The sequence below is a fragment of the Salvelinus alpinus genome, chromosome 33 (genome assembly GCF_045679555.1).
Source record: "Salvelinus alpinus chromosome 33, SLU_Salpinus.1, whole genome shotgun sequence".
NCBI lineage: Eukaryota > Metazoa > Chordata > Actinopteri > Salmoniformes > Salmonidae > Salvelinus > Salvelinus alpinus.
The window spans coordinates 29,633,741-29,646,946 of NC_092118.1; the positions used below are offsets into that span (position 1 = coordinate 29,633,741).

Genomic DNA, 13,206 nt, shown 5'->3' on the forward strand with positions numbered 1-13,206 from the left:
GGAAACTCTAGTCTGTTCAAGGGGCTGCCCAGATTATATATTCTGTAACATGTTTACTGCCCCTGGATTTAGCTTGGTGTCTTGATTGTCTAAACACAGTCATTTCGCATGTTGTGCGCGCAGCCAAAGATGAGTTAGATGACATTATAAATGCTTGTGTGCATACATCAGTCTCTGCTTGTGTGTGTGACTGTGCCAGTGTGTCCCCTAGAGACTACCATATTTGGAGTTTCCTTCCCTACACTAGTCTCTGTAGCCTTCTGCAACAGTGTAAATCAATGATGTCGTCTGGGCAGTGGCTGGTAGAATAGGAGATCCACTGTTTCATTACACTCAGAATGACAGAACTGCCGAGGCAGGATCTGGTTAGAAATGCCAGATAATTAAGAAGATTTGATTCATTATTATGAATTGGGTGGTTCGAGCCCTGAATGCTGATTGGCTGACAGCCATGGTATATCAGACCATATACCACGTGTATGACAAAACATTTATTTTTACTGCTCTAATTACGTTGGTAAGCAGTTTATAATACGGCTAAGGGCTGTATCCAGGCACTCCTCGTTGCGTCGCAATTAAGAGCAGTCCATAGCCGTGGTATATTGGTTATATACCACACACCGTCGGGCCTTATTGCTTAATTATAATCTAGCAGTATAATTTCATTTGACACTTTTCTTGAACAATGTGCTTTATACAAAGATGATTATTTAACTAGAGTTTAATAAACTGAGTGATGCATAATTAATCCACAGTGCATGATAATATAAATATAACATATAATATAGCATGGGGTGATATAAAATGACAGAGCAGCCCTGTGTGTGTGTGTGTGTGTGTGTGTGTGTGTGTGTGTGTGTGTGTGTGTGTGTGTGTGTGTGTGTGTGTGTGTGTGTGTGTGTGTGTGTGTGTGTGTGTGTGTGTGTGTGTGTGTGTGTGTGTGTGTGTGTGTGTGTGTGTGTTTTCTGAAAGCAAATACAGTATTTGTGTTGTATTAATCTCTGTTCTCAAGCAGCACTACTCTGAATTGTTTCAGATTGACAAATGACATTTACTCTTTATGAGGCATCAGTCTCCAAGACAAATACAATTCTGCATTTTTTCTTCCTTTAGGATTTTTAATGGTAAAACACTGGAGTGTGCAGAACTGGGGAACTTAATTGACTAAAGCCAGTGATTATAGCTGTATCCCAAATGGCACTCTATTGTCTATATAGGGCACTACTTTTGACCAGGGCCCCTAGTGCACTATGTAGGGAATAGGGTGCTATTTGGAACAAGGTCTATGAGCACCTGCCCATTACATCGGTAATGAAATGTAGGTAAGTTATGTTTATGGCTTTTACATGGACAAATGCGCCAAGCAGGTTTAGGAAATCTAATGTTGCCAGTGGTTCTAGGATTCAGCTCAAAGGTCTACACAGTGTCGTGGTGTGCAGGAGACCTAGGTTCTAACCTATCTGGTCTCATTAGGAAGCAGGTAACATGGAAGGATACTTATTTAAAATGTGGAATGGAGACATTGGCTTTGCAGCCTTTTGTTATACCATTCAGTGTTCATCATAAAATAATAGTTAAACTAGATCTTATAATCAAACACATTTTTTTCTATGTTGTGGTCCAGCCTTGAAGTGGAAATATAAGCCTGAATATTTGACTGGGGAAAAGTAACACTAAAGGACTTTTTCATGGCGTTGACTACAGATATAAAGTGCATTGTGAAATGAATGAATAGTCATGATTAAAAATGACAGATTACATAACAGAAATAATTAAAATATTATCTTTGTTAATGAACAGGATGCCAAACCAGCCTATAAAATATATAAATGCAGATCTGTACTAATAATACCCAGATATTTGTTATTTTATCCTTTACAGTCCTTTAATGAGGGGAAGGGAAGATCAACCGACCATAACAGTATCATTCACACATTTTGTGTCTGGCCTCATAGATGGTCTCGCAGTCATATTTTCATTGTGAATTGAGCTGAATTGACAAAGTTGCATCAGTGTCCCAACATTTCATTAGGTCTCAGAATCTGAAGAAAGGTTTATTTCCTCTGATACGTTTGCATCAACGTTGACAAGTTCAGACTGGGAGGCAGTGTTACTCCACCTCCTTTTGACACAAATGAAAATGCCCAATAGAATAACAATCAGCAGCATCACCAGTAGAACTGAGAGGGTGGATAGGTGAACTCTCTCTGCCCCAGACTCCCAACTGACATCCAGCTTGTTGTCCAGACTGAGGTGAGAGGCAGTACAGGTGTAGTTGTGTCTCTTCTTTAGCTCCTCAGTACTGACCTCCAGACTCTTCCTCAGTTGATAGTTCCCATCTCCACTAGGCAGCACCTCCCCCCCTGTCAGCTCCTGTTCTCCCACTGGCTGGCCGTCTCTCAGCAGGGTCAGGTTGATGTGGCGGGGGTAGAAACCAAACGCCAGGCAGCTCACCTGGAGCCCTCCAGAAACCTCTTTCTTTATCAACCTGAGTCTGGGAGGCACTTTACGCATCACAACGTTCTTCTCTCTCTTCAGGATTGTCTTCAGTGTTCTGATGCAAATGGGAAGGTGAACATTCTCAAATAGTACTCTTTCAAATGCTTGCCTCATCCCATCCCATCCTGGTAGTAATTTCCCAGCATCATATGTAAAATGTGTCATGTTGTAATATACCATTTGATCTGTATAGATGGCATTGAAAGTGTCCTTTACCATGAACATGACTGGTTCCCCATTGTCCAAAATCTCACAGCCAGACATTCTTTGCTGAACTTGAACACCTTCTGTGAGGTTGAAGTGGTGCTTTAGGTTAAATGATCTGTCTTTCATGTTGTTGTACATCATTCCAAGTATATAAGCTCCGTCCTGAGCTTCGTTATCATGTATTTTGTTAGGGGTGTTATTTACCCTGTAGATGAAGCGGTTTATGTTGGAGTCATAGTAAGCCACTTGAACATCATCCAACATCACCACAACCGTAAACTCAGGGAAAGGCGTCTCTCCACTTATATATGTTGCAAGAACCCATAGAGAATGTGATCCTGAACCTGGGAGAGGAGTGATATTATACACAGATATGGATATTTCTATAACATAACAAATCATTAAATGAGTTATGAGAGAAAGTAGATCATCCATCTTACCTGAGTTGACAATGGTGTAAAACGAATGAACAAACAAAAGGACAGACAGTTTGCCCATGATTTTGAAATGTTCACTACTTTTCCAGTAGCCTCACGTAGCAGGTTTCTAGCTCTGAAGCGTCTGACAGACTTTTCTTTTCACTTGTCTAAACAAGGTAAGGTACTTTAATGTTGTTGAACGAATCAAACAAGTGAAGGTGGAAATTTAAGACCAAATGAAGCTGAGGGTGGAATGAGGAAGAGAGGGTGAATCATGTTGCATGTTGCACACACAGCCAAACACCAATCAGATGACACTGTAAATGAATTACAAAAAATCCTTGGACCTGAATGTGTGCGTGTGTGTATGTGTATGTTCATGATCTGTCTGTTTGTGTTTGATTCAAATGTGTGCTAGAGTGTGCAGCATGTGTGTGGCTTGTGTCCACTTGTGTGTGTGTTTGTGCGCACGCGCATTAGCCTGCTAATTCTGCCCCTCTCTCTATTTTGCCTGTCCTGCTCTCCTCATACACAAACATACACACACACCCACTCCTCCCTCCCCGTCTCCTCTCAGTGTGTGTTCAGGAATGGAAATGTTTTATGTTACCTTCTGAACACTTTCCAATCCAGACAAACTTCTATAAGAGCCTAAGTAAGATGTGAAGCACTTTGCCAAGAAAATGACTGACTATTGCCTTTAAATCAATGAAACAGGAAAAGGAAGGGAAAGTTTTGGGGCCACTCTGGACTTGAGTAGACTTGTGGAAAAGATCAGTTTCCAATACAGCTGGTCAAATATTAACCACCATTAGGTATTGAGCTTTGAAATGGGGACTTTGAACCAGTTAGTTTAGGTCGTTAGTGCTTTTGGATGGATATTACAGTAGCCATCTTTAGTTTTAAAATGGCAGGGTGACAATAAATGATGTATGAATTATATTTTCATACACATTATAAAAACAGCAGCTGTTCATATAAAAGCACAACCAAATACAGTATATTGTAGGTATTGCGTATGTTTTGTTCCTATAACTTTCCAACCCTAGACTTTTATAATAGAATTCTGAAAGACTAACTAAGTAGTGACTTACTCTTGTATTTTCTTCAGGATGTGGAGTGGTAGAAAACAGACAGTCTATCAGAGTTAGGGTTGCAAAATTCCACTAACTATCACGGAATTCCCAGGTTTTCCAAGGTATTCCCTCCTGATTCTGGAAAACTTCCAACCTGGATTACTGGAAAACCTGGGAACTTTGGGAAAGTTATCAGGATGTTTCAACCCTAAGCAGAGCCAAGACAAGATAATAAAAACCGTTTCAATGTCAGGGAAATTCTTCTCTGACTGCAGCAGAAGCCTTGTTTATCATTCTAAAGCATTGTTGCCAGAAGCAGTGTTGTATTCCATACTGTTCCATAACTATGTGGTTTGGGACCTGACATCTAAAAAAATATAAATGTTTAAACCCTCCTGTGACTGTGTTTTGTTTTCATCCTATTGACTTACTGAGTGACATCTTTATGGTGCAAAATACTGTAGGTAAAATCTGTGCAAAAGTACCATAAAATGCATTACAATCTGAAAGTATAATTTAATTTGACACATTTCTTGAACAATGTGCGTTATAAAAAGGTGATTATTTAACTAGAGTTTAATAAACTGAGCGATGCATAAATAGTTACCTTTTTATTTTGCACACTGCTGATGATGTGTCACACTAAAACACGTGGCCTGATTATAATGAAATATATAGATGTTTTTTCATCGATCTCTTGTATCTGTCCAGTCATATGGTCCATCACATTAGATGTTCTCTAGTATCTGTCCAGTCATATGGTCCATCACATTAGATGTTATATAGTATCTGTCCAGTCAAATGGTCCATCACATTAGATGTTATATAGTATCTGTCCAGTCATATGGTCCATCACATTAGATGTTATATAGTATCTGTCCAGTCATATGGTCCATCACATTAGATGTTATATAGTATCTGTCCAGTCATATGGTCCATCACATTAGATGTTATATAGTATCTGTCCAGTCATATGGTCCATCACATTAGATGTTCTCTAGTATCTGTCCAGTCATATGGTCCATCACATTAGATGTTATATAGTATCTGTCCAGTCATATGGTCCATCACATTAGATGTTCTCTAGTATCTGTCCAGTCATATGGTCCATCACATTAGATGTTCTCTAGTATCTGTCCAGTCATATGGTCCATCACATTAGATGTTATATAGTATCTGTCCAGTCATATGGTCCATCACATTAGATGTTATATAGTATCTGTCCAGTCGTATGGTCCATCACATTAGATGTTATATAGTATCTGTCCAGTCGTATGGTCCATCACATTAGATGTTATATAGTATCTATCCAGTCATATGGTCCATCACATTAGATGTTCTCTAGTATCTGTCCAGTCATATGGTCCATCACATTAGATGTTCTCTAGTATCTGTCCAGTCATATGGTCCATCACATTAGATGTTATATAGTATCTGTCCAGTCATATGGTCCATCACATTAGATGTTATATAGTATCTGTCCAGTCATATGGTCCATCACATTAGATGTTATATAGTATCTGTCCAGTCATATGGTCCATCACATTAGATGTTATATAGTATCTGTCCAGTCATATGGTCCATCACATTAGATGTTATATAGTATCTGTCCAGTCATATGGTCCATCACATTAGATGTTATATAGTATCTATCCAGTCATATGGTCCATCACATTAGATGTTATATAGTATCTATCCAGTCATATGGTCCATCACATTAGATGTTATATAGTATCTGTCCAGTCATATGGTCCATCACATTAGATGTTATATAGTATCTGTCCAGTCATATGGTCCATCACATTAGATGTTATATAGTATCTATCCAGTCATATGGTCCATCACATTAGATGTTATATAGTATCTGTCCAGTCATATGGTCCATCACATTAGATGTTCTCTAGTATCTATTTGACTTTGTCAAAGCAATAAAATAACTTCAGTCTTTACAATGATGGTAAAAATTGGGAGACATTTTGGGAATAAGTGGGTTGAAAACATCCTATAAGTGGCACATGGTTGATGTCAAAATGCTGAATTGTAGCACTTTAGCAAGCCTTTATTTATATACAAAATCTGATTTATTGAACTTTCCATGGCTATGTTTACACTACCACCTGAAGAACCCAGTTCTGTTTTTCCCTCATATCCAATATTTTTTCTGACTGTTCACACTCTGTTTTACATGTGACCCATGTCAGAATTGCATGTTTATGATGTAGCCTCTGTAGTAGCACACAGATGCAATGCTCATTTCCTGTCATTGTTCCTTAACATCCTTAACATTCAAATCTGATTTGAGATTCCAGACTGAGGTCACATGTGGAGCCGAATTGTATCAGGATTGAGATCCAAATAATTGTCAGGATATACAGGGGGTGAGGAATCAGCTAACTTTCTAAATTTCAACACATTTTGCCATGGTGCAGAAAGAAAAGTTTGCAGTTTTATAATTCTATTCTACACATTTTGTCATGAGGCTAAAAGAACATTTTGCAATTTTAACGCTAATTTCATACACTTTTTGCGATCACATGCTTTCCGAGGGCCCCCCGACCTCCAAGTCTGTCCGTCCCTGCTTGTGTGTGTGACTGTGTGCCTGTGTGTGTCAGATATGGATATCTTTGGTTATTTTGTGCCTCAGTGCAATTTCAGGAAGTATGAATGACAACCAGGCAAGTTTCACAATGAACAATACTTGATTTGGAAAAGGGTAGAAGCACTAACTCTGACTCATTTCAGATTGACAAATGGCATTTACTCTTTATGAGGCATCAGTCTCCAAGACAAATACAATTAAGCTTTTTTTCTACCTTTAGGATTTTTAATGGTAAAACATTGGAGTCTGCAAACCGGGGAAAGTTAATTGACTAAAGCCAGTAAATATGGCTACGCCCCAAATGGCACTCTATTTCCTACATAATGCACTACTTTTAACCAGGGCCCATAATGCACTATATAGGATTTAGGGTGCCATTTGGATCACAAACTTTGTGCACATGCCCTTTATGTCAGTAATGAAATGTAGATAAGATGCAGATGTTTCTTTTATATCTACAATTGCAGCAAGACAGCAAGTTTAGGAATGCTGTCAGGGGTTGTAGGATTTAGCTCAGAGGACTAACACAGTACCGTGGTGTGCAGGAGACCAAGGTTCTAACCTATCTGGTCTCATTAGGAAGAAGGTAACATGGAAGGATACTTATTTTAAATGTGGAATGGAGACATTGGCTTTGCAGCCTTTTGTTATACCATTCAGTGGTCATCATAAAATAATAGTTAAACTAGATCTTATAATCAAACATTTTTTTCTATGTTGTGGTCCAAACTTGAAGTGGAAATGTAGGCATGAATCAATCCATTAATCGATTAGGCTACATTTTATTGTCTGTAATAAATGTATTATTGTGCAGTAATGATGAACATACACTACATACAATACAAAACAGAGACACTGTAAAGTCATTCCAATAATAAACAGACCTCATACACATGACCACATGATTCTCCTTCTGGTTAAGATACTGGATATCAGCTAATACAGCACAGATATAGAGTACATTCTGAAATTAATGAATAGTCATGATTAGAAATTACAGATCTGGACTTATAATGGCCAGATATTTGTTATTGTCAACAGTCTCCCCAAACTGATCCTTTACAGTCCGTTGTTGAGAGGAAGAGAAGATTGACTGACAATAACAGAATCATTCGTACATTTTGTGTCTACTCTGATAGTTGCTCTGGCAGTCATATTTTCATTGTGAATTGAGCTGATTTGACAAAGTTGCATCAGTGTCCCAAAAATGTATTAGGTCTCAGAATCTGAAGAAAGGTTTATTTCCTCTGATATGTTTGCATCAACATTGGCAAGTTTCAGCTGGGAGGCAGTGTTACTCCTCCTCCTTTTGACACAAATGAAAATGCCCAATAGAATAACAATCAGCAGCATCACCAGTAGAACTGAGAGGGTGGATAGGTGAACTCTCTCTGCCCCAGACTCCCAACTGACATCCAGCTTGTTGTCCAGACTGAGGTGAGAGGCAGTACAGGTGTAGCTGTGTCTCTTCTTTAGCTCCTCAGTACTGACCTCCAGACTCTTCCTCAGCTGGTAGGTCCCATCTCCACTAGGCAACACCTCCCCCCCTGTCAGCTCCTGTTCTGTCACTGGCTGGCCGTCTCTCAGCAGGGTCAGGTTGATGTGGCGGGGGTAGAAACCAAACGCCAGGCAGCTCACCTGGAGCCCTCCAGAAACCTCTTTATTTATCAACCTGAGTCTGGGAGGAACTTTACGCATCACAACGTTCTTCTCTCTTTTCAGGAGTGTCTTCAGTGTTTTGATGCAAATGGGAAGCCAAGCATTCTCAAATAGTGCTCTTTCATATGCTTGCTTTATCCCATCCCATCCTCGAAGTAGTTTACCAGCATCATATGTAAAATGTGTCATATTGTAATATATTGAACGATCTACTAAAACTGCACTGAAAGTGTTCTTTACCATGAACATGACCGGTTCACCATTGTCCAACATCTCACAGCCAGACATTCTTTGCTGAATTTGAACACCTCCTGTGAGATTCAAGTGGTGTTTTATCTGGAAGTATCTCTCTTTCATGCTCTGGTACATAATTTCAAATACATAAGCTCCGTTCTCAGCTTCGTTATCAGGTATTTTGTCTGTTGGGTTTTGTCCCCTGTAGACAGACTGTTTATTGTTGGAGTCATAGTAAGCCACTTGAATGTCATCCAACATCACCACAACCGTAAACTCAGGAAAAGGCGTCTCTCCGCTTATATATGTTGCAAGTGCCCACAGGGAATGTGAGCCTGAACCTGGGAGAGCAGTTATATTATAATGAGTTATGAATATTTTATATTTTATAACATAAAACAATCATTAATTGAGGTAAGAGAAAGTAAATAGTCCATCTTACCTGCGTTGACAATGGTGCAAAATGAAAGAACAAACAAAAAGACAGACAGTTCGTCCATGATTTAGAAAATGTAGCCTCGTGTAGCAGGTTTCTAAGCTCTCAAGTGTGTCTGACAGACTTCCCCTTTCAATTAGCAATGAAACAAAATAACTATTTAGCTTTTTGCGCGATGACCAAATTCACGTAGAAATTTGAGTTATATATGTCATTATCATTGAAAACAAGTCGGAGCAGCTGTAGATCTGTTCTATATCTGCTATTTCTATGCTTCCTGTTATTAAAGAGTGACTGCCTCTGAAAAGTAACTTCTCCTTTAGAAAATGGTCTGTGCTTCCAAACACCATACCCGGCAAAAATGCGGGTATTTCTGAAAAATGGCCCGGTTACATACGAGCATGCAGACGAGGCGGCTGAGGACCTGAAGTCAAGGGGCTTCCCAGTGGAGTATACCGCCAGGAGAAAGGCGACATCACCAGCAGAAAGACTCGAGCAGGCTCTCCCATGGATCGTTGTCAACAAGCAAGATCATGGAGAAAGAGGGAAACCACCTCGGCGAGAGGACGTTCACATCCGAGAGAGACTCAGGCATTTCCAACGGGAAGATGAAAGACACTGAATCGGATTTAACATAATTAATAATTACCGCAGCTGTTAAGACTTTGGGTTGTTACGGTTGACATTGCAATAGATAAAATATCTCCCCTATTTTCCCCCAATGCTGAACAAGGGTGAGTACCCAAAAGCATGTGTTCTTTATGAACACATTAAGTAGCGTCACGTTAATAACATATATATTAGCTAAGGATTAATGACACATTGACAACGGGGCGACAGAAGGGCATATCAAGGGGAGGATTCATGATATGCACGCATGACCGATATAGTTTTCACTTGTAATTAACCGATGTGTATAAGCGACGAAATAGGCGCCCTTATTATTTTCGCTTCCACCAGGTCTTGTTTGTGACTACGTCACGCATTTTCATATCTGAGCGAGGGGCCCATCCTGCGGACAGGCTCATCCCCTCAAACCCCAGAGGCAAGAGACAGTCCTCTGACATGGGAGTCCAAATACCAAAGTACTTTCCCACTTTGGTTTACTTTATTATCGTTCTTGAATTTTCGTTCATTTTTAGGTTCATGATAAGCAGGCAGATATGGTGCACAGTTTTTTTAATTTATATCGATGCATCATCGGGAATTTAAGGTCATAAGTCTCAATGTAAACGGACTGGGGAGTGCCATCAAGAGAAGTAAGGTAATAGCAAAGATGAAACGGGAGAGAGTTGACATACTATTCTGTCAGGAAACTCACTTATCCACACCTGAACACGAGAAACTCAAGAAAATGGGATATAGGAACACTTTTTTTTCTTCTTACAAAATGGGTAGAAGGGGAGTTGCAATCTTGATCCCAAATTCAGTTAATTTTGAGTTTATGTCAGAAATAAAAGACAAGGAGGGTAGATTTATACTTGTTAAATGTAAACTGGATAACAAGGAAGTTACATTATTTAATGTATACGCACCCCCAGGGAGTGACATGGTCTTCTATAGGAAGGTATTTGATTTAATTGCCACAGAAACCACTGGCACTCTTATCTGTGGAGGGGATTTTAACACAATTCTAAACTCAAAATTGGACAGCACAAATCAAAATAGGAAAATGAGCCTAGTTGCCAAAAAGATCAATAGGATACTGCAGGATCTAGGACTGCTCGATGTATGGCGTGACACCCACAAGACCGATAAGGAATATACTTTTTACTCAGCCCGCCACACTGAATACTCCAGGATAGACTACTTTTTTATGTACAGTGCAGACAGACACAGGCTTAAGGATTGTAGGATCGGGCAGAGCGACTTATCAGATCATAATGGAGTTTACCTCACTCTACACCTTGATAGCAAACCAAGAAATACTACATGGAGACTTAATACAAGCATGCTGAATGATCCAGCATTCAAGGAATCAATAAAGACAGAATTGAACATCTATCTGGAGAATAATGATAATGGGGAAGTATCTCCTGCTATATTGTGGGATGCAGCTAAGGCGGTTATTAGAGGAAAAATCATAGCCACATCGTCTCTCAAGAAAAAGATTAAAGCACAGAAACTGCTGAAATTACAGGAAACCCTAAGAAACTTAGAACGATCTCATAGTCAATACAAAGACCCTCTTATATTACGAGAGATTCAAAAGGTAAAACAGGAAATTGACCAGATTTATAGAGAAGAAGTAGAGAAAAAGCTTAGGTTCCTGAAACAACGATATTATGAAGCAGGCTCAAAGGCAACCAAATTACTAGCATGGAGACTCAGGAAACAACAAGCACAGAATACCATTTTTAAAATAAAAGACCCCAAAACAAAAAAGATCACATGCAAATTAGATGAAATACAGAATGCATTTGAATCATATTACACAAATCTGTACAAGCAACCAGAGAAGGCAGATGCACAGACAATAGAGCACTTTTTGAACTCACTTGATCTCCCCTCAATTGGGACAGAGCAAAATGATAGACTAACTTTAGAAATATCCACCGAAGAAATTAATAAAGCAATATCTCAACAAAAAGTAAACAAGTCTCCAGGCACTGATGGCTTCCCTTCAGAATGGTTCAAGACCTTCAGAGAACAACTAACACCTCTACTTAAGGCCTGTTTTAACTGGACTCTGAGGGAGGGTGGTCTCCCACCGTCATGGAGAGAGGCCATCATATCTGTAATCCCAAAAGAGGGTAAAGATAAGAAAGAATGCAGTTCATATAGACCTATCGCAATTCTTAACACAGATTATAAACTATATGCATCAATAATAGCCAAAAGAATGGAGAACATAATCCCAGAATTGATTGACGGAGATCAAACTGGTTTCATACAAAATAGACAGACACAGGACAATATAAGGAGAACACTACATGTCATGGACCACATTACTCAGAATAAGACAAGTGCAATATTAATCAGTCTAGATGCAGAAAAAGCATTTGATTCAGTGGGATGGGATTACCTATTCCAAGTTATGGAAAGATTTGGTTTCAACAAAGAAGTGATACAGTGCATCAAAACACTGTATTCATGTCCGACCGCTAGAATAAAGATAAATGGACATTTGACACGAACGATAAAATTAGAGCGAGGGGCAAGACAAGGTTGTAATCTTTCACCCACGCTCTTCTCCTTGTACCTCGAACCGTTAGCACAGGCAATAAGACAGGACCCAACCTTAGAGGGAATAACAATAAGAGACAGTGAACATAAGATATGCATGTATGCGGATGACGTTCTGTTATTCCTTAAAGACCCAGGCTCAAGCGTACCTAGATTGATGGATGTTCTACAAACATTTGGAACATATTCAGGGTATGTGCTTAACGTACACAAGACCCAAGCCCTAGTATATAATTATACCCCACAGGAAGAGCTGAAGAATAGGTATAACTTCACCTGGACCTCTTCATCCATTAAATATCTTGGAGTATACCTACCAAAAGATACACCCAAACTTTATTGCATGAATTACGATCACATCAACAAGAAAATATATGATGACCTAGACAGGTGGAACTCACTTCCCTTAGATCTTAGTAGTAGAATTGAAACAATCAAAATGAACATCCTGCCGAGGTTATTGTATTTGTTCCAATCACTGCCCATAGAAATCCCACCTAAACAGTTTAGGGAATGGGATAAACGGATATCAAGGTTTATCTGGAACAGTAAGAGACCAAGAACTAGATATACAACATTACAATTACCAAAAAACTGTGGGGGGATGGCCTTACCAAACCTAAAAGATTATTATGTGTCAGCCCAATTGAGACCCCTGGTTTGTTGGTGCAATTCAGAATACGAATCCAAATGGAAAGACATCGAGACTACTTTGACAGGGATACCGATACAGTCAGTTTTGGGAAATAAGGACATGGTAAAAGAAATATACAATAGACAAAATCAGTGGATTAATTTCTCTCTGAAGACATGGTTTAGGGTTGTTAAGCAAAATAATTTAGACAGAGAGATCAAACTGCTGAGATGGCCCGCATACGACCCCAGCTTCAT

The 13,206-nt window shown here is 39.3% G+C and overlaps 2 protein-coding genes across 2 annotated transcripts; both read right to left on the bottom strand.

Annotated features, from left to right (window-relative positions):
• Nucleotides 1–937: 937 nt before the first annotated feature.
• LOC139562877 (major histocompatibility complex class I-related gene protein-like) lies at nucleotides 938–3,484 on the bottom strand. Its single transcript, XM_071380999.1, has 2 exons — nucleotides 3,147–3,484; nucleotides 938–3,050 (listed from the first exon to the last, which is right to left on the bottom strand). Exons 1-2 carry the CDS (start codon nucleotides 3,202–3,204, stop codon nucleotides 2,029–2,031), a joined length of 1,080 nt encoding a protein of 359 aa, XP_071237100.1. The 5' UTR covers nucleotides 3,205–3,484; the 3' UTR covers nucleotides 938–2,028.
• A 4,082-nt stretch (nucleotides 3,485–7,566) lies between these two features.
• Nucleotides 7,567–10,275, bottom strand: LOC139563103 (major histocompatibility complex class I-related gene protein-like). Its single transcript, XM_071381385.1, has 2 exons — nucleotides 9,136–10,275; nucleotides 7,567–9,034 (listed from the first exon to the last, which is right to left on the bottom strand). The coding sequence occupies exons 1-2, from the start codon at nucleotides 9,191–9,193 to the stop codon at nucleotides 8,013–8,015; spliced, it is 1,080 nt and encodes a 359-aa protein (XP_071237486.1). The 5' UTR covers nucleotides 9,194–10,275; the 3' UTR covers nucleotides 7,567–8,012.
• Between the last annotated feature and the right edge of the window lie 2,931 nt (nucleotides 10,276–13,206).

What these genes read in the sequence shown, in the direction of transcription:
- LOC139562877 (XM_071380999.1), bottom strand. Translation starts at nt 3,204, where the DNA reads ATGGGCAAACTGTCTGTCCTTTTGTTTGTTCATTCGTTTTACACCATT. An exon ending in TTACACCATTGTCAACTCAG is followed by an intron (nt 3,051 to 3,146) that starts GTAAGATGGATG and finishes CTCCTCTCCCAG; the next exon opens with GTTCAGGATCACATTCTCTA.
- LOC139563103 (XM_071381385.1), bottom strand. Translation starts at nt 9,193, where the DNA reads ATGGACGAACTGTCTGTCTTTTTGTTTGTTCTTTCATTTTGCACCATT. An exon ending in TTGCACCATTGTCAACGCAG is followed by an intron (nt 9,035 to 9,135) that starts GTAAGATGGACT and finishes CTGCTCTCCCAG; the next exon opens with GTTCAGGCTCACATTCCCTG.